At 44.9% G+C, this 25,767-nt stretch overlaps 1 protein-coding gene across 2 annotated transcripts in view; it reads left to right on the plus strand.

Annotated features, from left to right (window-relative positions):
* The window catches only part of LOC121571654 (protein dopey-2-like), a 51,185-nt gene that overhangs the window by 13,351 nt on the left and 12,067 nt on the right, over positions 1-25,767 (plus strand). The window contains exons 2-23 of one of the 2 annotated variants that reach the window (XM_041883245.2): positions 1,058-1,230; positions 2,397-2,578; positions 2,768-2,938; positions 3,113-3,302; positions 3,406-3,504; positions 3,746-3,869; positions 5,627-5,736; positions 5,940-6,051; positions 11,192-11,312; positions 15,036-15,155; positions 15,271-15,340; positions 15,966-16,202; positions 16,709-17,052; positions 17,289-17,704; positions 17,906-18,177; positions 18,479-18,631; positions 21,021-21,121; positions 21,388-21,578; positions 21,681-23,383; positions 23,507-23,698; positions 23,820-23,945; positions 25,535-25,669. In XM_041883245.2, the coding sequence (XP_041739179.2) occupies positions 1,093-1,230; positions 2,397-2,578; positions 2,768-2,938; positions 3,113-3,302; positions 3,406-3,504; positions 3,746-3,869; positions 5,627-5,736; positions 5,940-6,051; positions 11,192-11,312; positions 15,036-15,155; positions 15,271-15,340; positions 15,966-16,202; positions 16,709-17,052; positions 17,289-17,704; positions 17,906-18,177; positions 18,479-18,631; positions 21,021-21,121; positions 21,388-21,578; positions 21,681-23,383; positions 23,507-23,698; positions 23,820-23,945; positions 25,535-25,669 (5,307 nt within the window). In that variant the 5' untranslated portion in view covers positions 1,058-1,092. The remainder of the gene's footprint in view (positions 1-1,057; positions 1,231-2,396; positions 2,579-2,767; positions 2,939-3,112; positions 3,303-3,405; positions 3,505-3,745; positions 3,870-5,626; positions 5,737-5,939; positions 6,052-11,191; positions 11,313-15,035; positions 15,156-15,270; positions 15,341-15,965; positions 16,203-16,708; positions 17,053-17,288; positions 17,705-17,905; positions 18,178-18,478; positions 18,632-21,020; positions 21,122-21,387; positions 21,579-21,680; positions 23,384-23,506; positions 23,699-23,819; positions 23,946-25,534; positions 25,670-25,767) is intronic. The other variant, XM_045212110.1, reaches the window with a different exon arrangement.

Raw genomic sequence — 25,767 nt, forward strand, 5'->3', positions numbered from 1 at the left:
GGATTGAGTTTTGTAGTGCTTCCTCACTGTTGGTCAGTTAATGGAGGAATTATTTCCAGAGGTAAGCTGACCTGTTACTGTACTGACATGGAGTGACCAGAATGAGACTCCTCACATGTGGCAGTGCTCGTGTCTTTAACGAAACAGCCAGAGAAATCACGATATTGTGTTTTTATAAGCATAATATTCTGTGTGCGTGTGTGTGTTGTCAGGCACGTGTTGGGCAGGCTTGCCCATGTTAAAGCCTCTCTCTCACTCCCAAAGTGAGTCCAGATGTCCAGATGTCCAGATGTCTCTGTTGCTCTAATCCGGTCCTGTCTCTGTTAGTACCTCTCTCTCTGCTCTATTACATTTACAGAGTGTACACACACACACACACACACACACACACACACACACACACACTAAACAACCATGCCACTGCAGAGTTAAGACCATGGATCATAATACAGTTAAACGAAATATTTCTGCAAGCTGAATAAAATGTTTTATTGACTTTAAGCCTGTTTATTGCATATCTAGGATTATGTTTCCATTTCAGATCATTCATAGGACTTGTCATCCCACTGGTTGTCATAGCAACCGCCTGTGTGTGTTACTTGCGCCAGGATTCACAAATCATCTCAAGAGTAAGAGTGCTCCCATCTTATTCATCATGATTTAAAAAGCAAAACTAATCCTAGATCAGCACTTCTATCCTGAGACACTTTGTGAATATGGGCCCTGATGTTTATTCCTCTGGGAGCACGTGTAGATGTGGTAAACATTGTGTGCGTGTGACTGTGAGCATATCAAATCACGTTTGCAAGAGACACCCCTCTGCAACATGCTACAAACAGAGATCTGGGTTCAGGGTTGTGTTCATTAGGTGAAATCGTATCAAAATGGTTCAGGTACATGTATAACCTACCTCCATGTTTCACTGTTTTCTACCAGTGTGAGCCTATTTTACATGACCTTGGTGTAGGGATGAATGTCTGACAACAATTCTCTGTTCTGTCTCCCCCTCTCTCCCTTTCCTCCTCTCTGCTCCCCTTCCTCCTCCCCCTTTCCCCAGACAGGCTGAGCATGCTGGGACGTGAGTGAGGCATCATGGATCCCGAGGAGCAGGAGCTGCAGAATGACTACCGTTACCGTAGCTACGCGGCTGTCATCGAGAAAGCCCTGCGGAACTTTGAGTCGTCCAGCGAGTGGGCTGACCTCATCTCCTCTCTGGGCAAGCTCAATAAGGTATGGATGGCAAGGCTGGTACAATATATTGAGTCTGGAGGTCAGACATCAAGCCACTCTACACTATTGAGTTGCACCCATGATGTGACAGATGAAATTACTTTGTCAGTGGTGCATTCAGAGTTGTATTTCTATCCTGATTTGCATTTTCTCAGTGTGTTCGTGTCCTGTCAGAGTAGAAGAGCACTGCTTATTCTTTTGCATTGACGAGATAGCCAGGCCATTGGTCTCTTGATCAGTGTATTGCCATTAGTGTTTTAATCGTTATTTTGTGTATGTTGCTTTGCATTGAGAGCATTTGCATCAGTTTAACAGTTCTGTAAACAAAGCAGGAAGTTGTTGTTGCTACTTTAGGCTAGGCCTAACTGTGAGCCTCAGAAACATATCTAGTCTTGAGTGTCCAATTTGAAGCTCAACAACATACATATTATATGTGGTAAATCTGTGTAAGAGTTCATGGGCGTGTGTATGTGTTCTTCTGCTTGTGTGTGTGTCTGTGTGTGAGTGACTCTCTGGCTCTGAGCCCAGACACTACCTGCAGTCACTTATCCGGCCTTGCTGGCGTTGCCATGGTTGCATCTGGTTCTGTCTGGATCTGGCTCCACGATCAGTGGACTGTGAGATGGAAAACATTCCCAATCTATCAATTGAGTTTCAAAAAATGAGCCTACATCAGTGTTCATTCATTTAGTCCCCAATCATTAAATGGAGAGGATGATAGTCTATCCCTTTTACTGAATAATGTATTTACCAAACACATTATTCAAACTCTTATTGACCTATCATAAAGTGTGTATAGATTGCTTTTGCGAGCACTCAGTTTCATGTTTCTTGTAAATTGTTCTACTTCAGTAGCCCAGAATACATGGCCTAACTCTCTGTCCCCTGCTCCACCCAAAGGGACTTTGGACAGTAGTGGGTCCCTGCTTGTGACACATTTAGCAAGAAGGATGTTTGCTTAGGAGTGTTATGGTAGAATGGCTGTGTGTTGATCTGTGTGTGTCTTGGTTCTAAAGTAAACAAAGCAAATTACACAGTAACAAGGTAGCATGGTAATTGTACAATAATTATACAATAATTACCAATGAATTACGTATTTCTTTGATATTCATTAAAACACCACTAACAAGCACCACTGGCATATCTCTCTCTGTCCCTCCCCCTAGGCCCTGCAAAGTAACCTGCGCTACTCTCTGCTGCCCCAGAGGCTGATCATTGGGAAGCGTCTGGCCCAGTGTCTGCACCCGGCCCTGCCCAGTGGAGTGCACCTCAAGGCCTTGGAGACCTATGAGGTCATCTTCAAGATCATCGGCACCAAATGGCTGGCCAAGGACCTCTTCATCTATAGGTGTGGGAGTCATGCTAACCAGCACTAACCCATTGTGTGTGTGTGTGTGCGTGCATGCATGTCTATTGTCCTGATTTGTTTGAATGCCTATTGACCAATGTTAGTGTGTTTTGGGGGGATTTGTGTGTTGTTCTCCTGTACTGTATGTGTTAGTGTGTTGTATTGATCTCTATCATGTGTGTGTTTTAGCTCGGGGCTGTTCCCGTTGCTGGGCCATGCTGCGATGGCAGTGAAGCCAGCCCTGTTGACGCTGTATGAGCGCTACTACCTCCCCCTACAGAGGGCCCTTCTGCCCAGCCTACAGGCCTTCATCACTGGACTACTGCCTGGCCTAGAGGAGGGGGCTGATGTCTACGACAGGTACACACACACACACACACACACACACACATGTAACTGTATACCAAAACAGAGCTAAAAATAGCTCTCCCATAAATATTGCATAATATAACATATCCTCTTCCTTTTCCCCCTCTCTTAAACTTTGATCTCTCTCCCCCTCTCCCCTCTCTCCCTTCTCTCCCCTCTTTCCAGGACGGATGCGTTGCTACTGAGGCTGTCTCTGTTAGTGGGCCAGCAAGTGTTCTATGGGGCTCTGTGGGGCAGTGTGTTGGTCAGCCCTCTGGTCCGGCTGCCCGCCTCTCTCTTCATCGTCACACACTTCGACCGCTTCACCCCACCGCGCCAGCAGACATGCATGCTGGGCTATAACAACCGCTTGGTGGTGAGTTGGTGTGTGTTTCCGCATGTTAATGCGAGTATGAGTGTAGGGTTGTGTCTGCCATGTCGGATACGTTGTAGAACCTCTCTCTCCCTCTTTCTCCCAGGTGAAGGCGTTGTGTCTGTCTCTGCAGGACTCTAATGTTCTGGTGCAGAGGAATATGCTGGAGATCCTGCTCTACTTCTTCTCCTTGGCCACCTGCCTGGTGAGTAACATTTCCTCCTCCTCCTCACCTTCTTCTCCTCCTCACCTTTTTCATCTTATCCACCCTGTCCTGCTCCTCCACTTCTCCTCCCTCCTCCTCCTCCCTCTTCCTTCTCTGCCTCTATATTATCTTCATCTTCATCCGCTACCGTTTCCTTGTCCCTCTGCTTTTCTCTCTCTTCATTAACACCTTCTTCCTCCTCCCTGTGCCCCATGTGTAACTGTCCCTGTTGTTCTCTCAGGACCCAACAGAAGGCAGTATTCCTATGAGCAGGGAGGACACGGTCACAGTGGTGTCTGCTGCTTCCCTCACGCTGCTCCGCAGAGACATGTCCCTCAACAGACGCCTCTACGCCTGGCTGCTAGGTAGCTACTGTGGATAGACATGCACCACACACACACACACACACACATGCAATGAAGTTATGGTTTTGAGTCCTAGTCTAGCAGTAGGCCTGAATATAGTTCACTGTGTAGCTAATAATAGCTTTAGTTGTAGCTAATGTCGTTAAAGTCTAGGTAATACATTTATCCATATAGCTTAAATTCTTTGCTCCTTGCCTTTCAGAGACTAAAATGTATGCCTTGGTATTATACAGTGTCTTCAAAAAGTATTCATACCCCTTGACTTATTCAATATTTTGTTGTGTTACAGCCTGAATTCAAAATAGATTACATTGATTTTTTTTCTCACCCATCTACACACAAAACATGTTTTTAGAAATGTTTGCAAATTTATTGAAAATGAAATACAGAGATATCTCAATTATATAAGTATTCACACCCCTGAGTCAATACTTTGTAGAAGCACCTTTGGCAGCGATTACAGCTGTGATTCTTTCTGGTTAAGTCTCTAACATTTGCCCATTATTATTTTCAAAATTCTTTAAGCTCTTTCAAATTGGTTGTTGATCATTGCCAGATAACCATTTTCAGATCTTGCCATACATTTTCAAGAAGGTTTAAGTCAAAACTGTAACTCGGCCACTCCAAAACATTCACTGTCTTCTTGGTAAGCAACCAGTGTAGATTTGGCCTTGTGTTTTAGGTTATTGTCCTGCTGAAAGGGGGATTCATCTCCCAATATCTGGTGGAAAGCAGACTGAACCAGGTTTTCCTCTAGGATTTTGCTCCATTCCATTTTCTTTTTTATCCTGAAAACTCCCCAGTCCTTAACGATTACAAGCATACCCATAACAAGATACAGCCACCACTATGCTTGAAAATATGGAGAGTTGTATTGGATTTGCCCCAAACTTTGTATTCAGGACAAAAAGTTAATTGCTTTGCCACATTGTTTGCAGGATTACTTTAGTGGCTTGTTGCAAACAGGATGCATGTTTTGGAATACTTTTATTCTGTACAGGCTTCCTTCTTTTCACTCTGTCAATTAGTTTAGTATTGTGGAGTAACTACAATGTTGTTGATTCATCCTCAGTTTTCTCTTATCACAGCCATTTAAACTTTAAAAAGTCACCATTGGCCTCATGGTGAAATCTCTGAGCGGTTTCCTTCCTCTCTGGCAACTGAATTACGAAGGACGCCTGTATCTTTGTAGTGATTGGGTGTATTGATACACCATCCAAAGTGTAATTCATAAGTTCACCATGCTCAAAGGGATATTCAATGTCTTTTATTTTTATTTATACCCATCAATAGGTGTCCTTCTTTGCAAGGCATTGGAAAACCTCCCTGGTCTTTGTGGTTGAATCTGTGTTTGACATTCACTTCTCGACTGAGGGACCTTACAGATAATTGTATGTGTGGGGTACAGAGATGAGGTAGTCATTCAAAAATCATGTTAAACACTATTGCACACAGTGCGTCAATGCAACTTATTATGTGACTTGTTAAGCACATTTTTACTCCTGAACTTATTTAGGCTTGCCATAGCAAAGTGGTTGAATACTTATTGACTCAAGACATTTCAGCTTTTCATATTTAATTAATTAGTAAAAAAGCATAATTCCACTTTGACATGGAGTGTTGTGTGTAGGTCAGTGACCAAAAAAATCAAAATTTAATAAATGTTCAATTCAGGCTGTAAGTCAAGGGGTGTGAATACTTTCTGAAGGCACTGTAAATGACTGTATGTGTGTGTGTGGTGTGTTGCTGTTCGCCAGGCACAGACATTAAGGGGGGTATGGTTGCTGCAGACCCTGACCTCTCCATGTCCATGGAGGAACACACAGCCTTCTACTTCAACACCCACTCCAGAGAACTGCTAGTGCAGGTCAGACACACTAACACTACTGTTGAGCAGTTATATAAATAATTCTGTTACAGAGGATTAAAACTCATGAAGGACTTCTCGAAAAACCCCTGCCCTTAAATGCAAGTCACTCATTCAAATATGAAAACAATGAGACCTTGGATTCAGTAAATAACCGGTGGTGTAACCTTGTGTATGTGTGTCCTCTGTTTCTCTGTCCTTAGGCTTTGATCAACATCCTGAATCAGAAGGATGTGGAGGCAGACCCGGAGAGCGTGATTGGTTATCTCCGACCCTTCCGTATCATCATCAGCCTCATGGATAAGCCAGAGATAGGTAGTCACACACACACACACCTCCCCTCCCTCAGGCCTAAACGTACACACCTCCCCTCCCTTACATTTTACATTTACATTTGAGTCATTAAGCAGACACTCTTATCAAGAGCGACTTACAGTTAGTGCATTCATCTTAAGATAGCTAGATGAGACAACCACATATCACAGTCATAGTTTGGAGGGCCAAGAGACCAGAGGTGGCAGAACAGAGTGGTCGGGTTGGGGTGTAGTGTTTGAGCATAGCCTAAAGGTATGGAGGGCCAGTTCTTCTTGCTGCTCCATTGGCAAGTACCATGGTCTAGGATAGAAGAGGTGAGAGTAGTGGAAGAGAGAGAGCAAAGATTGCGACGGCACATGACCATCTGGGTAGGAGCTAAGTGGCTAGGGTTGGAGGAAAGGTAGACAGTAAAGGAAACTAAGTAGTGATCAGAGACGTGGAGGGGGGTTGCAGTGAGATTAGTAGGCGAACAGCCTCTAGTAAAGATGAGGTCAAGCATATTGCCTGCCTTGTGAGTGAGAGGGGACTGGGAAAGGGTGAGGTCAAAAGGCAAGGAGTGGAAAAAGAGAGTTGGAAAGAAATTAATCTAAGGCAGAGGTTAAAGTCACCAAATACGAAGAGCAGTGAGCCATCATCAGGAAATTAGCTTAATCAAGGTGTCAAGCTCATTGAGGAACACTAAGGACACCTGGTGGGCAATATATTACAACATTGTTAAGCTTGAGTGGACAAGTGACAGTGACTGCATGGAATTGAAATGATAGAAAGTCCTCTCTTTCCTTCCTTGAACAACTCAGCAGAACAGAACCGTCTTTGTTTCGGTGACGATCTTCGTTTTGCGACTAGATCGCTGCTGAGGAAACGGGAGACTGAATTACTAATACTAATTGCTAATTGCTTGCAAAGGTGACTAATTGCTGACTGCCTAGTAGAGGAGAAACCATTCCCCCTCCAATATAGCCACTGATTACGAAAACAACAACAGTCACAAATTGCCCTGCCCCTTAATCCTGGTTGATGTGTCAACAATCATCTGCAAGTTATGAGCAGTCAGCAGTTCACACACCAATAATAATAATATGCCATTTAGCAGACGCTTTTATCCAAAGCGAGTTAGTCATGTGTGCATAAATTTTTGTGTATGGGTGGTCCCGGGGATCGAACCCACTACCCTGGCGTTACAAGCGCCGTGCTCTACCAGCTGAGCTACAGAGGACCACCAAGTAGGCTACTGGGAAGACAGGCAGCACTTAAATTAGATGGCCTTAGCTAGCAAAAAGACAGTACTAGACAACAACAACAACAACAACAGATAAAGAAAAATATGATACTTATCACTCCTGGAGATATCATGAGTCCTCTAGCTATAGAATGAAGCTTTGGCCCAAACACACACACCTCCCTCACCTCCCTTAAGCTTTCCGGATGCTTCGGTTCGGCTGGTGACTAGTCGAACTCGGCTAGGCGAACCGAACGAGTGTGCTCGCATACTCCTTTAAAAGACTGCAATAGTATTTACTCAAAATAGACAGAATTAATCTAAGAAAACTCAAGAAATGTCATTCATTTAATTTCTTGCTGAGGACATCTTACATCTATTCAATTTACATCTAACTAAGATGTTTGTTGCAGTATTTCTCAAGTGAAAAAAATTGTATGAAAATGATTAGTCTCTCATTGAATGACAACAAACACTTAATTGAAGAATCCCTACTGTTGACCCATCACTGACGAAGGGGTGTAGACTTCGGCTACCGACTTCGACTTGCCTCTAAAATGTTTTGTGTGCATTAACAGCTGAGAAAACACTTGCTGAAGACCAAAACAAACAAACAACATCACAAAATGTCATCATAATGTATCACATTTATTTATAAAGCCCTTTTTACATAAGCAGATGTCACATAATTCTATACAGAAACCCAGCCTAAAACCCAAAACAGCAAGCAATGCAGATGTAGAAGCAGGGTGGCTAGGAAAAACTCCCTAGAAAGGCAGGAACCTAGGGAGAAACCTAGAGAGGAACCAGGCTCTGAGGGGTGGCCAGTCCTCTTCTGGCTGTGCCAGGTGGAGATTATAAGAGTACATGGCCATTTAAGGCCAGATTGTTCTTCAAGATGTTCAAACGTTCATAGATGACCATCAGGGTCAAATAATAATCACAGTGGTTCTAGAGGGTGCAACAGGTCAGTACCTCAGGAGTAAATGTCAGTTGGCTTTTCATAGCAAGGGCAGTTCGTCGCTCCAGTGCCTTGCCGTTCACCTTCGCACCCCTGGGCCAGACTACACTCAATCATAGGACCTACTGAAGAGATGAGTCTTCAGTAAAGGCTTAAAGGTTGAGACCGAGTCTGCGTCTCTCACATGGATAGGCATACCATTCCATAAAAATTTAGCTCTATTGGAGAAAGCCCTGCCTCCAGCTGTTTGCTTAGATATTCTAGGGACAATAAGGAGCCTGCGTCTTGTGACCGTAGTGTACGTGTAGGTATGTACGGCAGGACCAAATCGGAGAGGTGGGTAGGAGCAAGCCCATGTAATGCTTTGTAGGTTAGCAGTATAACCTTGAAATCAAGGTTTAACAGGAAGCCAATGTAGAGAGGCTAGCACTGGAGTAATATAATACATTCTTTGGGTTCTAGTCAGGATTCTAGCAGCCGTGTTTAGCACTAACTGAAGTTGATTTAGTGCTTTATCTGGGTAGCCGGAGAGTAGAGCATTTGCAGTAGTCTAATCTAGAAGTGACAAAAGCATGGATGAGCTTTTCTGCATCATTTTTGGACAAAACGTTTCTGATTTCTGCAATGTTAAGAAGATGGAAAAAAGCTGTCCTTGAAATATTCTTGATATGTTTGTCAAAAGAGAGATCAGGGTCCCGAGTAACGCCGAGGTCCTTCACAGTTTTATTTGAGACGACAGTACAACCATCAAGATTAATTGTCAGATCCAACAGCAGATCTCTTTGTTTCTTGGGACCTAGAACTAGCATCTCTGTTTTGTCAGAGTTTAAAAGTAAAACATTTGCCGCCAAACACTTCCTTATGTCTGAAACACAGGCTTCCAGGGTAGGCAATTTTGGGGCTTCACCATGTTTCATTGAAATGTACAGCTGTGTGTCGTCCACATAGCAGTGAAAGTTGACATTGTGTTTCCGAATGACATCACCAAGAGGTAGAAAATATAGTGAAAACAATAGTGGTCCTAAAACGGAACCTTGAGGAACGCCGAAACGTACAATTGATTTGTCAGAGGACAAACCATCCACAGAGAAGAACTGATATCTTTCCGACAGATAAGATCTAAACCAGGCAAGAACTTGTCCGTGTAGACCAATAAGAGTTTCTAATCTCTCCAAAAGAATGTGGTGATCGATGGTGTCAAAAGCAGCACTAAGGTCTAGGAGCACGAGGACAGATGCAGAGCCTTGGTCTGACGCCATTAAAAGTTAATTTACCACCTTCACGAGTGCAGTCTCAGTGCTATGATGGGGTCTAAAACCAGACTGAAGCATTTCGTATACATTATTTGTCTTCAGGAAGGCAGTGAGTTGCTGCGCAACAGCTTTTTCTAAAATCTTTGAGAGGAATGGGAGATTCAATATAGGCTGATAGTTTTTTACATTTTTCGGGTCAAGGTTTGGCTTTTTCAATTGAGGCTTTATTACTGCTACTTTTAGTGAGTTTGGTACACATCCAGTGGATAGGGAGCCATTTATTATGTTCAACGTAAGAGGGCCAAGTAGCTCTTTCAGTAGTTTAGTTGGAATAGGGTCCAGTATGCAGCTTGACGGTTTACAGGCCATTACTATTTTCATGAATGTGTCAAGAGATAGAGGATAAAAAAAACTTGAGTGTCTCCATTGATCCCAGGTCCTGGCAGTTCTGTGCAGACTCAGGACAACTGAGCTTTGGAGAAATAAGCAGATTCAAGTGGAGTCCGTAATTTGCTTGCAATGATCATGATCTTTCCATCTAAGAAGTTCATGAATTTATCACTGCTGAAGTGAAAGCTATCCTCTCTTGTTGAACGCTGCTTTTTAGTTAGCTTTGTGTCAGTATCAAAAAGAAATGTTGGATTGTTCTTATTCTCCTCAATTATGTTGGAAAAATAGGATGATCGAGCAGCAGTGAGGGCTCTTCGATATTGCACGATACGTTCTTTCCAAGCCAGTCAGAAGACTTCCAGTTTGGTGGAGTGCCATTTCCATTCCAATTTTCTGGAAGCTTGCTTCAGGGCTCGGGTATCTTCTGTATACCAGGAATCAAATGTATTGTTACAAAACTAGATCCAGGGTATGACTGTGGCAATGAGTAGGTCCGGAGACATGTTGGACAAAACCCACTAAGTTGATGATGGCTCCGAAAGCCGTTTGAAGTGGGTCAGTGGACTTTTCCATGTGAATATTAAAGTCACCAAAAATGTGAATATTATCTGCCTCTAGCGCCACATTGAGATAGGGTGCAGGCCAGGCAGCAGGCTGTTAGCCAGCCTGCCAGCTTAGTGGAGTCTACCACTAGCACAGTCAGTGTAGTCAGCTCAGCTATCCCCACTGAGACGTGTCTGTGCCTCGATCTAGGTTGAGCAAAACAAAACATGGCGGTGTTCGCCTTAGCAATCTCACTGGAATAAAGACCTCCTCCATTCCTGTCATTATTGAAAGAGATTGTGATATCTCACATCTCAAAATAGGGTTACTTAATGTTAGATCCCTCACTTCCAAGACAGTCATAGTCAATCAACTAATCACTGATCATAATCTTGATGTGATTGGCCTGACTGAAACATGGCTCAAGCCTGATGAATGTACTGTGTTAAATGAGGCCTCTCCTCCTGGTTACACTAGTGACCATATCCCCCGCCCATCCTGCAATGGTGGAGGTGTTGCTAACATTTATGACAGCAGATTTCAATTTACAAAAAAAAAAGACTGTTTTCGTCTTTTGAGCTTCTAGTCATGAAATCTATGCAGCCTACTCAATCACTTTTCATAGCTACTGTTCACAGGCCTCCTGGGCCGTATAAAGCGTTCCTCACCGAGTTCCCTGAATTCCTATCGGACCTTGTAGTGATGATGGTGGTCTCTCAGGTCCTCTGGTGGTGGGCAGTGTGTAGTGATGATGATTGTGATGATCTCTCTCAGGTCCTCTGGTGGTGGGCAGTGTGTTATTGGAGGCGGTGAGAGCGTTCTATAGCTACTGCAGAGAGATGCTTGGAGAGGAGTCTATCACCAGCACTGGACTGACAGGCAACCAGCTAGCCAGGTGAGAAGACCGGAGCGGAAGAGGTACAGTGCCTTCAGAAAGTATTCACACCCCTTGACTTTTTCCACATTTTGTTGTGTTACAAAGTGGCATTAAAATTGATTTAATTGTCATTTTTTGTCAACGATCTACACAATACTCTGTAATGTGGAAGAAAAATAACATTTGTAAAACATTTCTTAAAAAATAAAATACTAATATCTTGATTAGATAAGTATTCAACCCCCTGAGTCAATAACTTTTGCAGCGATTACATCTGTGAGTTTTTATGGGTAACTCTCTAAGAGCTTTCCACACCTGAATTGTGCAACATTTGCCCATAATTCTTTTCAGAATTCTTCAAGCTCTGTCAAATTTGTTCTTGATCATGGCTAGACAACCATTTTCAGGTCTTTTAAATTTTCAAGCAAATTTAAGTCAAAACTGTAACTCAAATTTTCAAGCAAATTTAAGTCAAAACTGTAACTCGGCCACTCACGAACATTCACTTTCTTGGTAAGCAACTCCAGTGTATATTTGACCTTGTGTTTTAGGTTATTGTTCTGCTGAAAGGTGAATTCATCTCCCAGTGTCTGGTGAATAGCAGACTGAACCAGGTTTTCCTCTGGGATTTTGCCTGTGCTTAGCTCCATTCCATTTATTTTTTATCCTGAAAAAATCCCCTTGCTTCTACATCTGCATTGCTTGCTGTTTGGGGTTTTAGGCTGGGATTCTGTATAAGCACTTTGTGACATCTGCTGATGTTAAAAGGGCTTTATACATTTGATTAATTAACAATTACGAGCATACCCATAACATGATGCTACCACCATTATGCTTGAAAATTTGGAAAGTGGTACTCAGTAATGTGTTATAATAACACTTGTTATTCAGGTCAAAAAATTAATCGCTTGGCCGCATTTTTGCAGTATTACTTTAGTGCCTTGTTGCAAACAGGATGCATGTTTTGGAATATTTGTATTCTGTACAGGCTTGCTTCTTTTCACTGTGTCAATTAGGTTAGTATTGTGGAGTAACTACAATGTTGTTGATCCATTCTCAGTTTTCTCCTATCACAGCCATTAAACTCTGTAACTGTTTTAAAGTCACCATTGGCCTCATGGTGAAATCTCTGAGTGGTTTCATTCCGCTCCAGCAACTGAGTTAGTAAGGACGCCTGTATCTTTGTAGTAACTGGGTGTATTGATACACCATCCAAAGTGAACTTATTTAGGCTCGCCATAACAAAGGGTTTGAATACTTATTGACTCAAGACATTTCAACTTTTCATTTTTATTACACTGAACAAAAATATAAATGCAACATGTAAAGTGCTGGTCCCATGTTTCATGAGCTGAAAAAAATAATATTTTTTTTTTTACATACTCACAAAAAGCTTATTTCGCTCAAAGTTTGTGCACAAATTTGTTTACATCCCTGTTAGTGAGCATTTCTCCTTTGCCAAGATAATCCATTCACCTGACAGGTGTGGCATATCAAGAAGCTGATTAAACAGCATGATCATTACACAGGTGCACCTTGTGCTGGGGACAATAATCGGCCACTTTAAAATGTGCAGTTTTGTCACACTGCACAATGCCACAGATGTCTCAAGTTTTGAGGGAGTGTACAATTGGCATGCTGACTACAGCAATGTCCACCAGAGCTGTTGCCAGAGAATTGAATGTTCATTTCTCTACCATAAGCTGGAGTGTTTGTCTGTAATAAAGCCCTTTTGTGGGGGAAAACAAATTCTGATTGGCTGGGCCCGGCTGCCCAGACATGTGAAATCCATAGATTAGGGCCTAATTTATTTATTTTAAATTGACTGACTTTCTTATATGAACTGTAACTCAGTAAAATATTTGAAACTGTTGCATGTTGCGTTTATTTATATTTGTAAAAATTTCAAAAAACATAATTCCACTTTGACATTATGGGGTATTGTGTGTAGGCCAGTGATGCAATCTCAATTTAATCAATTTTAAATTCAGACTGTAACACAACAACAGTTGGGAAAAAGCCAAGGGGTGTGAATACTTTCTGAAGGAACTGTAAGTGGAGAATGAACTGATATACACTACCGGTCAAAAGTTTTAGAACCCCTACTCATTCAAGGGTTTTTCTTTATTTTTACTATTTTCTACATTGTAGAATAATAGTGAAGACATCAGAACTATGAAATAACACATGTAGTAACCAAAAAAGTGTTAAACAAATCAAAAAATATTTTATATTTCAGATTCTTCAAATAGCCACCCTTTGCCTTGATGACAGCTTTGCACACTCTTGTCATTCTCGCAACCAGCTTCACATGGAATGCTTTTCCAACAGTCTTGAAGGCGTTCCCACATATGCTGAGCACTTGTTGGCTGCTTTTCCTTCACTCTGCAGTCCGACTCATCCCAAACCAGCTCAATTTGGTTGAGGTCGGGGGATTGTGGAGGTCAGATCATCTGATGCAGCACTCCATCACTCTCCTTCTTGGTCAAATAGCCCTTACACAGCCTGGAGGTGTGTTGGGTCATTGTCCTGTTGAAAAACAAATCATAGTCCCAGTAAGCCCAAACCAGATGGGATGGTGTATCACTGCAGAATGCTGTGGTAGCCATGCTGGTTAAGTGTGCCTTGAATTCTAAATAAATCACCGACAGTGTCACCAGCAAAGCACCCCCACACCATAACACCACCTCCTCCATGCTTTACGGTGGGAAATACACATGCGGAGATCATCCGTTCACCCACACCGCGTCTCACAGACACGACGGTTGGAACCAAAAATCTCCAATTTGGTCTAATGTCCATTGCTCGTGTTTCTTGGCCCAAGCAAGTCTCTTCTTCTTATTGGTGTCCTTTAGTGGTTTCCTTGCAGCAATTCGACCATGAAGGCCTGATTCACACAGTCTCCTCTGAACAGTTGATGTTGAGATGTGTCTGTTACTTGAACTCTGTGAAGCATTTATTTTGGCTGCAATTTCTGAGGCTGGTAACTCTAATGAACTTATCCTCTGCAGCGGAGGTTGCTCTGGGTCTTCCATTCCTGTGGCGGTCCTCAGTTTCATCATAGCGCTTGATGGTTTTTGCTGCTGCACTTGAAGAAACGTTCAAAGTTCTTGATGTTCCGTATTGACTAACCTTCATGTCTTAAAATAAAATGTATGCTAAATGGCATATTAATTATTATTAATTAATATTAAAGTAATGATGGACTGTCGTTTCTCTTTGCTTATTTGAGCTGTTCTTGCCATAATATGGACTTGGTCTTTTACCAAATAGGGCTATCTTATGTATACCCCCCCTACCTTGTCACAACACAACTGATTGGCTCAAACGCACAAATTCACTTTTAAGAAGGCACACCTGTTAATTTAAATGCATTCTGGGTGACTACCTTATGAAGCTGGTTGAGAGAATGCCAAGAGTGTGCAAAGCTGTCATCAAGGCAAAGGGTGGCTATTTGAAGAATCTCAAATATAAAATATATTTTGATTTGTTTAACACTTTTTTGGTTACTACATGATTCCATATGTGTTTGATGTCTTCACAATTATTCTACAATTTAGAAAATAGTAACAATAAAGAAAAACCCTTGAATGAGTAGGTGTTCTAAAACGTTTGACCGGTAGTGTATAAATGAATGGTATTTATTAGGAATGGTTGTCCTTATATCCTAAGATTTTCCTAAAAAGAGAATGACATGATAGTGACTGAGTGGATGTGTTTTGGATTGTGTTTTCTGTGCAGTAAAATAAAAGAAAACAAGAACGCGTCAGAGATCATAAAGACAGTGAACATGCTGGTGAGCTCCATGAACAGTGAGTTCCTGTGGGATTACATGACCTGCCACTTCTGCACCTGCCTCAGGTAACACCTACTGTACCTCCTCTGGAATAGTCATAGTGGCTTAACTGTTATAAAGCATATTTCTCAAACATTGTTTAACTGCTCTCTCTCTCTCTTCCTGTCTGGGTTTCCAAAGTAACCCAGCTGCTCCCTCTGTCACAGAGATCTCCACCCTCATCATATTTCTAATGGATGTCATCCCTCTGGTACACTCTCTCTCTCTCTCTCTCTCTCTCTCTCTCTCTCTCTCTCTCTCTCTCTCTCTCTCTCTCTCTCTCTCTCTCTCTCTCTCTCTCTCTCTCTCTCTCTCTCTCTCTCTCTCTCTCTCTCTCTCTCTCTCAACCTCTCTCTCTCTCTCTCAACCTCTCTCTCTCTCTCTCAACCTCTCTCTCTCTCTCAACCTCTCTCTCTCTCTCAACCTCTCTCTCTCTCTCAACCTCTCTCTCTCTCTCAACCTCTCTCTCTCTCTCAACCTCTCTCTCTCTCTCTCTCAACCTCTCTCTCTCTCTCTCTCAACCTCTCTCTCTCTCTCTCTCTCTCAACCTCTCTCTCTCTCTCTCTCTCTCAACCTCTCTCTCTCTCAACCTCTCTCTCTCTCTCTCTCTCAACCTCTCTCTCTCTCTCTCTCTCAACCTCTCTCTCTCTCGCTCTCTCTCTCAACCTCTCTCTCTCTCGCTCTCTCTCTCAACTTCTCCTCTCTCTCTCTCTCTCTCTCTCTCTCTCTCTCTCTCTCTCTCAACCTCTCTCTCTCTCAACCTCTCTCTCTCTCAACCCCTCTCTCTCTCTCTCTAAACCTCTGACTGGTCCGTTTCTCTGTGTCTGGACCAATAGGAGCTCCATGCTGACATCCAGTCTCAGTTCCTGCCCCAGATGCTGGGCCGCATGCTGCACGTGCTCTGCACCCACATGACCTCCCTGGACTTATCGGAGCTCACGCAAGGCCTGCACGCCTGCTTTAAGGTGCTCAGTAAGATCCAGATGCCTGTGGCTTATATGGACATGGAGGAGGAGTCACAGACACAGGAAGTGGAGTCACAGGCACAGGAGGAGAGCTTCGAATATGTTCAGGTCAGACTGTGTGTGTGTGCAGTGGTTCAGATAAGCTGTATTGAGAGTAGAATAAAAATGTGAGTTAGGAATGCAGCACTACAGAGGTACTTCAGAAAGGACATGCCCTTAGGTCAGGATGCTTACTGGGAGGTGACCTGTCTGACCGAGGGATAACATTTCTGGTAGGGTTAGCTCCTGGTCATGCTGTACATCTTGATTTTAGATCCTGACTGTACACAGGCCGGCCAATCACATGCTTCTCATTTCACTGTCCATACAGATGTAATAGTTTTTTTGCCATGTTCTGGAGTCCAGCTGTAACATTGACCTGTCTGTCTGTCACATAGACACAGCTCCCACTGATCTCTAGCTTTGTTCAGTCACTCACTGGCCCGTGATGGGGTTCATGGATATTTGAGAAGTTTAAGGACAAGGAGATGGTTCTTTAACAGTCATTTTAGGTCATACTACTCTCTCCCTCAATGGTGATATTCTGGTTGGATCATACATTTTCTACCCTACAGAACGTGGACAAGGAGAAGGATGAGGAGGATAATGATGAAGATGGTGGTAAGGTCAACGGTAACCATGACAACGCAGAACCAGAGGAAGAGCCTAAGCTGAATGGGGACATGGAGCAGGAGACTGGTCCAGTAGAGGGAGAAAGCCCCTTCCTGCCCCTTCGGTCTGAAGACAGCGGATTGGGCATCAGCGCCTCGCCATCAGAGCTGCACCTCCTACCAGGGTCGGGCCTGGGCCCTGAAGGGGCGGGGATCGTGAAAGGGGGCGAGGGCGTTTGGAGGAAGGGGGGCAGTGTGGAGACCATAACCCAGTATTTGCAGGATATCCTGGCCTTCATCACCACCAGGTAGAGAACATTATCACATAAGGGAAATATAATCATCAATCAAAACAACTTGATCAACTCTAACAAACGTTCTTATTGTCTCTGTCTCTTTCTCTCGCTCTCTCCCCTCGCTCTCTCTCTACCTCTCGCTTTCTTTCTCTCGATCTCTCTCTCTCTCCCGCTCTCTCTCCTTTCTCTCACTCTTTCTCTCTCTCGATCTCTCTCTCCCTCTCCCTCCTCCTTCTCTCCCCTCCCAGGTACCTGCTGGTTCAGGTGGAGGACGTCAGGGGGCAGGAGGAGGCTGTACAACCAGACCCCGCTGCCCTCTCCCCTGGTCGGAAATCCTCGTTCCGGGAGGGCCCTCAGATCACCACCAACCAGATCAAAGACAAGTTAGCCGAGCTCTTCACCCCCAACAAACACAAACCACGCTCCACCTTAGACCCCCCTGTCCTAGAGCCCCCTACAGAGAGGAAGAAGGGGCGAAGGTGTGCAGGAGGAGGGGTGGACTGGGGGGCAGGGTACAAGCCCCGGGGCAGGGCAGAGATTTCGGAGGAGTGTCGACAGGCGTTTACGGCAGCGTGCCACCTTCTGTTGGAGTCTACTACCTTCCCCCTGTACCTGAGTGAGGAGGAGAGCCATGGGCTCTACAGCGATATGTTCAACCATACAGGTGAGGTCACAGTATAAACTTTTACACAATAATAGTTGTTTACCCATACCCTAACACGGCTTACTAACAGGGTTGATTTGACCACTTTATGATGGGTAAAGTCAGCACCCTGATATACTTTCCTGATCTTTACTCATTTAAACATATTGAATTTGAAGTCACCAAAACATGTTTTTCTCTCTCTTATGTGTTTCTCTTCAGGCAGTGACGTAGACAGCCTGCCTGTGTGGCTGAGGTCCTTGATGACTCTGTGTTGCCTGTCAAGGGACTACCACGTGCAGCACACGGCCGTGTCGTCTCTGCTGGAGCTCATCAACCACTCCCAGTCCCTGGCCCTAGTCATCCAGGACAAGACCAGGCGCTACCATGCCAGCGACGCTAACCCCCTCAGCGGGCAGCTTCAGATGGTCACTGTGCCCCCTATCTACCCAGGCCTGCTTAGCACCATCGAGCAGGGCACAGATTTCTACCAGGTCAGAAAACAATTGTCTACAATGGCAGGGGGCTTGTATTACTGCCACATGAAGAGGGAACATATGAGGGGGCCTAGCTGGTCCAACGTGTTACTTTATAATATGATGAAATCTGTACATTTCCTTACTGAGGATGTTATCTGTAACTCACTTGTACAACAGCATCATCACCTTTTATGTCCGCTGCCTATTATCTCACCAGATCAGGAATGTTCGTTATCTGATGCTGCCGCCTTCAGTTGATCCAAATGAACACCAATCATCCTCACCTCTAACCTTTGACCTTTGTGACCCCATGCAGCGGGTGGCCCAGGTGCTGTGGGGTCAGCTGGACGTGGAGCGCCGAGAGCAGCACACCTCCTGTGTGGAGCTCTTCTATCGGCTCCACTGCCTGGCCCCCTCCGCATCCATCTGTGAGGACATCATCTGCCAGGCTTTATTGCACAGAGACAAGGTACAGAACACACACTAACAAGTTTAACTGTAATTTCAAGACAAACTGTTTACTGCACGCCTACAGCAAAGATCCATCCTATACCCCAACAGCAGTGGTCGGCAACAGGCAGCCCACAGGCCAAAACCGTCCCACAAGTGATTTGTTTTGGCTCTCCAAAGTTTTTTTGTAAAAAAATTAAAAATCACCTGGAATTCATCTAAAAATTTGTTTAATTTAGGAAATCTGTTCCCGGTATTTTACAAATGTTCCACTCAGGGAATAAAACACTTTTCTCCCAGGTAATCCGGTATTTCCCGCCAAAACCGGAAGTGTCATTCTAAAGCATATAAAGCATATAAATATGTCTGGATTTGATTCGAGCTTTGATCAGCAAGAAAATTCAAGACTGATACTACCTGATACTAGCCATACACTACAGAAATTTTATGAGCCCTACATTAAAATACATTTTATGAGCCCAAGCCCAAAGAAGTCCAAATTATTGTGCCGTTATCCAATACATAGCCTATGGTGACTCCCTGCTTAAAAAAGGTAAAATAAAATATATAGGCTACCGCACATTAAGAACGACAGAAAAACATAAAAGCCCATAGATGTAGCTTTTCTGTCTTCGGTAAATAAGTGAAACAAGCTCCAGTAGGCTCATCTTTTTGATTGTGGACTGTATTACTGTATTCTATTATATGGACTGGAATTACATACCTCGTTCAAACCATGTAGCTGGGAGAGCACATTAGATGCTGGTGCAGTACAGACCGCCTACAAAATTACAATTATATGCTAGCGAATTTGATTTACATTTTGAAATATAATAGGGCCTATTTTACATTTTCATAGTTAGTAGGCTGATGCATAGGCCTATATAAGCTACCTTTCATAATAATTCCCCTAATGATGCGCAACGTGCGCATTAGCCTACCTCCTCTTTCTCTCTCTATTGTTGCTTCATTCATTCCTTGCTTTCAACAGTTAAATGAAATAATTTTTGTTGTCTTCATCATTGTAATGACATGCTTGAATAATTTAGGACAATAATAAAATGCATATGACTTTCTTTCACTTCTCTTCAAGAAGATGAAATGGTTATGTGTCTGAATAATTAACTGCTATAGTCTACCACCATCACACGTTCTCTCTTTTCTTTCTATTGGCTGCTGTATTTAGCATTCAGCAAACAAGAGCTTGCATCCCTCTTCCAATAGTCTATTAGTATAAGAAATGCTAAACAAAAATGTCCATCAAGCTATTCTAGTCTAGCTTTTCCTGGGACTCCAAGAGCTAAGGAGTGTTTTTTAAGGAGAGAGGCCAGCGGGGCGCAGGTGCGTATTGAGCAAGAGGCTGCTTATAAGTTAGAAGCGTATGCATAACCCACCATTCATTAGCTAAATATAAGACTATACTGCATTGAATTTATTACCTGAAAGAGGTAGGCTAGGACATCTATCTATCTATCTATCTATCTTGAACAGGATTATCTATTTTGGATGCAATTTGATTGGAATTAATGGAGAGAGAAAATGACAGTGCTCAAGTGCGCACTGATTTAAAGCAATGATATTCGAGTGTTAGGCTGTGTAAAACTCTGCAGCTGCAAATATCCAAAAATTATCTTTAGGCTACAATTAAAAAGTAAGGTGGCCCCTTGGTGATGTGTAAATTAGATGCGCATTCAGTCCTTATATTATAAACTGTAGCATAGGCTTTTCTGTAGTAAACGTAGGCCTACCTGTCACAAGAAAATAAGTTACTATGATAAGATAATACATGTATTGTGAACTGCACTCCATAGCCTAATGAGATGCGCTGTCTGTCCCCACCCTTAACGTTGATGATTGATCATGCAGAGAGAAGGCCGAAGAGAAGCCAGATTTAGACATCGCATGTAATTGAACAGTTCCATTTCACGTCATGCTGTTCATAGAAGTCATTTCTTATAATTTACCGGTTTCTCGCAGTTATTTATTCCGGGAAAAGGAAGTGGGTTTTTGCAGGAAATCTCGGTAACCCGGTTCCCGCTATTCAACCCTAGTTCCCAAGCATTCTCACAAATAAAATAAAAAAAGAGACGTGATCGTGTCTCAATGTAATCAAGGTATGAAATGATCATTATTTTCAAATACAATCTCATTTTGCGCTTAGTTGTGGTCAATTTGTAGTGTATAAATTATAATTATCTTCCGGCCCCATCCGCTCAGACAACAATCTAGTTGCCTACCCCTGCCCTACAGCATCCCTAACACATTTAAAGAAGGCACTGTAACTAAGAAAAACAGCCCAGTTTTACATATTCACACCTTACCCATGCTCATGTGATATAACTAAGAGCAAGTTATCCTGTGTGTTTAACTAACATGTAAATGACGTTGTGTGTGTGTGTGTCCCTCAGGCTGTACGGTTGGAGGCCCTACACAGGTTCTCAGTGCTGTGGCACCTGACCAGGGACATCCAGTCAAACCGGACCATGTCTCTGAACCGCTCGTTTGACCGGTGAGTACAGAGCTGGAGTGGTCAGTGGTTTACTACTACATTACTATTTACTACCATGGTGAACCTGTTCTCCTTTTCCTCAGATTGCTGAGATGGACTGTGTATCTCTCTCCTTCTCCTTCTCTCGCTCTCTCCTTCTCTCACTCAGTCACTCACTCAGTCACTCACTCACTCACTCAGTCACTCACTCACTCAGGTCACCATTTAAGATGATGTGTGTGTGTCTCTCAGCTCTCTATGACTGACTCTGTGTATCTCTGTCCCAGGTCTCTGTGTGTGGTGGTGGACTGTCTGAACAGCCCAGATGGTTCTGTGAGTGCTGCAGCCCAGTGCTGGCTGGTCAGGGCTCTCTCCCTGCAGGACGTGGTCCGCATATTGGAGCCTGTTCTGCTGCTGCTGCTCCACCCCTCCACCAAGCGCTGCACCATCCAGAGTGTCAAACAGAACCTCACCGCAGGTATGTGTGTGAAGTGGTGATTGTTGGAGTGTTTAGGGATGTTGCTCTCCTAGTGTGTTTGTTTGTGTTTTGATATGCTCAGAAACATCTTTCTCTCTGTAGGTCATCTGAAAGGTTTAAACAGCAGAAGTCGAAGCACCACCAAGGGTTACACGGACGCCATGGCAACCAGCACCCAAACAGATGAGGGTACACTGGGTCACATGATCCTGGTGGACCGGGAGGCCCTGTGGGGGGAGCTAGAGCATGACCCGGAGACAACCAAACCACCGGCCGACTCCACGGGGGTGTCTCGCAGCGATAGCGAAGCGACAGAGGAAGAAGACGAACCGGAGGAAGAGGCGGAGGAGGAAGAGAGCGAACACACCGAGTGGAGCGGCGCCCAGGTCTCCACGGAGAACTCTAGCTCTAGCTCCGCCCCTTACGGTAGTAGTGTAGAAGAAGGAAGTGTGGTCAACGGCCTGAGGAGGGTGGAATCGGAATACACGCAGGCGTCTGATTCGCTGTCGAGCGAGGAGGAGGAGGACCTGGAGCTTGAAGCCATGGCTCGGTCACGTCTCCTCAAACAGGAGCGTGAGAAGCGGGAAGCCATCGACTCTCTTTTCCGCCATGTTCTGCTGTACTCTGTGGCCGGCGGCTGGCCCCGTCTGCTCCACGGCCTGGCCCTGCTGGACAGCCTGTTGAGGAGCAGTGCCCAGCAGCCTCTAGTGGATGCCCTCTCCTCCACCTCCCTGGACACCAGCTCAGCTGCACACCTCAATCTGGTCTCCAACCTGCTCCAGCGCCACCAGCAGGCCCAGGACGGAAGAGGCTTCTACGGACGCCTGCTCTCGCCAACCTCTTCGCCCTCCAGTCCCCTCTCCCTGCTCATCGAGCTGATGGTGTCCCTGTGCCTGAGGTTCCTGCGCTCCTACTATCCGTCCTACCTCACCCTGGACCCCAGGGAGCTGCAGGGGAATAGGGAGGTCCAGGTGAAGAGCGTGGGGGTGCTGACCCGCCTGGTGACCCAGCTGGGGATCGTAGTGCGGGGCCAGGGAGACACCTCCACCCAGGGTGAGGCTGGGGTCAGCCCGGAGCCCATCTGCAAGCTGCTGGCCGGGTGTAAGGTGCAGCAGTACGCCCTCCTCACCCTCTCAGCCTCCATGTACATCAGCCAGAGAGGAACGGAGAAGGGCTCTGCCATGGGGGGTGTAGATCTGTTAGATGAACAGGTGGATCTGTCTGAGGAGAGCCTGGTGAATCTGGGAGGGGGAGGGGGACAGGAGCAGTACCCCTTACAGATGGAGCTGCTCAAGCTTCTACAGGCCCTCATCGTCCTGGAGTACCACGTGTGGCCAGGGGGGTCTGGTTCGACCTTGCACCCCGATGAGCCCCGTGACACCCCTGCAGCCACCCCTGCCTCCTCAGCACTAGCGCGGGAATGGCAGACAGCGGTTCTGTTCCAACAGTCCATCAAGGCAGCTCAGTACGTCAAGACCCAGCCCATCACAGCCCAGGGGATGTTTGTGTCTGCTGCAGCCCGGGCTCTGCAGCCGCAGTACGGCTATGCCATGCACCCCCACTGGGTGGCGCTGCTTTGCTCGTCTCTGCCCTACCTGGGGCGCTCGCTGGGCATCATCGTGGCTCCGCTCATCACTCAGATCTGCAGGAACCTGGACGAGCTGGTCAAACAGTACGATCACGACGGGGGGAAGGCTACACAGAGTCTGAGTGGCAGGAAGGAGAACATCGCTCCTGATTATCCTCTCACCCTACTGGAGGGACTGACCACACTCACTCACCACTGTCTACTGGACAACAAGAAGGTGAGTCACACACACCCATGCAGTCTGCTGATTTGGCTACATGTAGGTGGATCACTGTGCCACACACTTGGACAAAGAGTTGAATGCAGAAAACGTTTAAATGTTTCCATCCCTCCCTCTCAGTCCCTGGTGGCCTGTGACCCTGCAGACGTCCGGAACGCCCGCAACGCTGTGATTGAGGAGCTGCCGCACATGCTCAGTAGCATGGCTCTGCTGTGGGGTGTGGTCAAGAGGGAGGAGTCCCAAAGTAGGGGCTCAGACTACGCCCAGACCGCCAGACACACCTCCACTTCTGTCTACTTCAGGAGCTCCAAGGTTTGTATGTATGTGTGTGTTCTTATGGACAGTAGTGCTGTGATATGTTTTGCATGTGCATTTGTGTGTCACTCTCTTACGGTACTGCTCATTGTGTGTGTGTTTATGTGTGTGTGTGTAGACCCTGAGGCAGCGAGTGTTGGAGTTCCTGACTCCTCTGACGGGGCAGTATGGGGTGCAGTTAATGGCATCAGTGGGAGTTGTGTGGAGCAGCCGGAGGAGCAAGAGGAGACACACCAAAAACAAAGTGAGTGCTTTAAAAAAATATATATATTTTGCAACAAGCTTGTGGGACTTGTAGGCAACACACACACACAAGTACACTACATTACCAAATGTATGTGGACACCTGCTCGTTGAACATCTCATTCCAAAATCATGGGCATTAATACAATTAAAGCCTTATTCTAAAATGTATTACATAATTTTTTTCCGTCATCAATCTACACACAATACCCCATAATGACAAAGTGTAAACAGGTTTTTAGAAATGTTTGCAAATGTATTAAAAAACAGAAATGCGTTATTTACACACCTGTCTATATAAGATCCCACAGTTGACAGTGCATGTCAGAGCAAAAACCAAGCCATGAGGTCGAAGGAATTTTCCGTAGAGCTCCGAGACAGGATTGTGTCGAGGCACAGATCTGGGGAAGCGTACCAAAACATGTCTGCAGCATTGAAGGTCCCCAAGAACACAGTGGCCTCCATCATTCTTAAATGGAAGAAGTTTGGAACCACCAAGACTCTTCCTAGAGCTGGCCGCCCAGCCAAACTGAGCAATCGGGGGAGAAGGGCCTTGGTCAGGGAGTTGACTAAGAACCTGATGGTCACTCTGACAGAGCTCCAGAGTTCCTCTGTGGAGATGGGAGAACCTTCCAGAAGGACAACCATCTCTGCAGCACTCCACCAATCAGGCCTTTATGGTAGAGTGGTCAGGCGGAAGCCACTCCTCAGTAAAAGGCACATGACAGCCCGCTTGGAGTTTGCCAAAGGGCACTTTCAGACCATGAGAAACAAGGTTCTCTGGTCTGATGAAACCAAGATTGAACTCTTTGGCCTGAATGCCAAGCATCACATCTGGAGGAAATCTGGCACCATCTCTACGGTGAAGCATGGTGGTGGCAGCATCATGTTGTGGTGATGTTTTTCAGCGGCAGGGACTGGGAGACTAGTCAGGATCGAGGGAAAGATGAACGGAGCAAAGTACAGAGAGGTCCATGATGAAAACCTGCTCCCGAGAGCTCAGGACCTTCCAATAACACAATGACCCTAAGCACACAGCCAAGACAACGCAGGAGTGGCTTCGGGACAAGTCTCTGAATGTCTTTGAGTGGCCCAGCCATATCCCGGACTTGAACCAGATCGAACATCTCTGGAAAGAACTGAAATTAGCTGTGCAGCGACCCTCCCCATCCAACCTGACAGAGCTTGAGAGGTGTGCCAAGCTTGTAGCGTCATACCCAAGAAGACTTGAGGCTGTAATCGCTGCCAAAGGTGCTTCAACCAAGTACTGAGTAAAGGGTCTAAATACTTCTGTAAATGTGATATTTCTGTTTTTAATTTTTTATACATTTGCAAAAATGTCTAGAAACCTGTTTTTGCTTTGTCATTATTGGGTATTGTGTGTAGATTGATGAGGGGGCGAAAAAACTATTTAATCCATTTTAGAATAAGGCTGTAACGTAACAAAATGTGGAAAAAGTCAAGGGGTCTGAATACTTTCTGAATGCACTGTAGTCTACCTTCTGTCAAACACCACTGTTTACATGACAACAAGAGGGTGACACACAAAGTAACCCCTCTCTCAATCTCAATCTCTATCTTTCTCTGTAGATCTTACCTGTGGCCAGTGAGTCTCGTCTGACCATCGTGGATCTGGTGAAGTCCCTGGAAACGCTCCGCACAGACAATATCTTGCAGATGGTCAAAGAGGTGGTGAAAAAACCCCACCAGATCAAACGAGACCAGGTACACACACATAAACCTAAATATTTGACTGTTTAACCCAGAGAGAAATTACATGGTGGTATGGTGGTACTCTGAAGGTCATTTGTTTCCTTCCTCTG

The sequence above is a fragment of the Coregonus clupeaformis genome, chromosome 40 (genome assembly GCF_020615455.1).
Source record: "Coregonus clupeaformis isolate EN_2021a chromosome 40, ASM2061545v1, whole genome shotgun sequence".
Classification (NCBI taxonomy): Eukaryota; Metazoa; Chordata; class Actinopteri; order Salmoniformes; family Salmonidae; genus Coregonus; species Coregonus clupeaformis.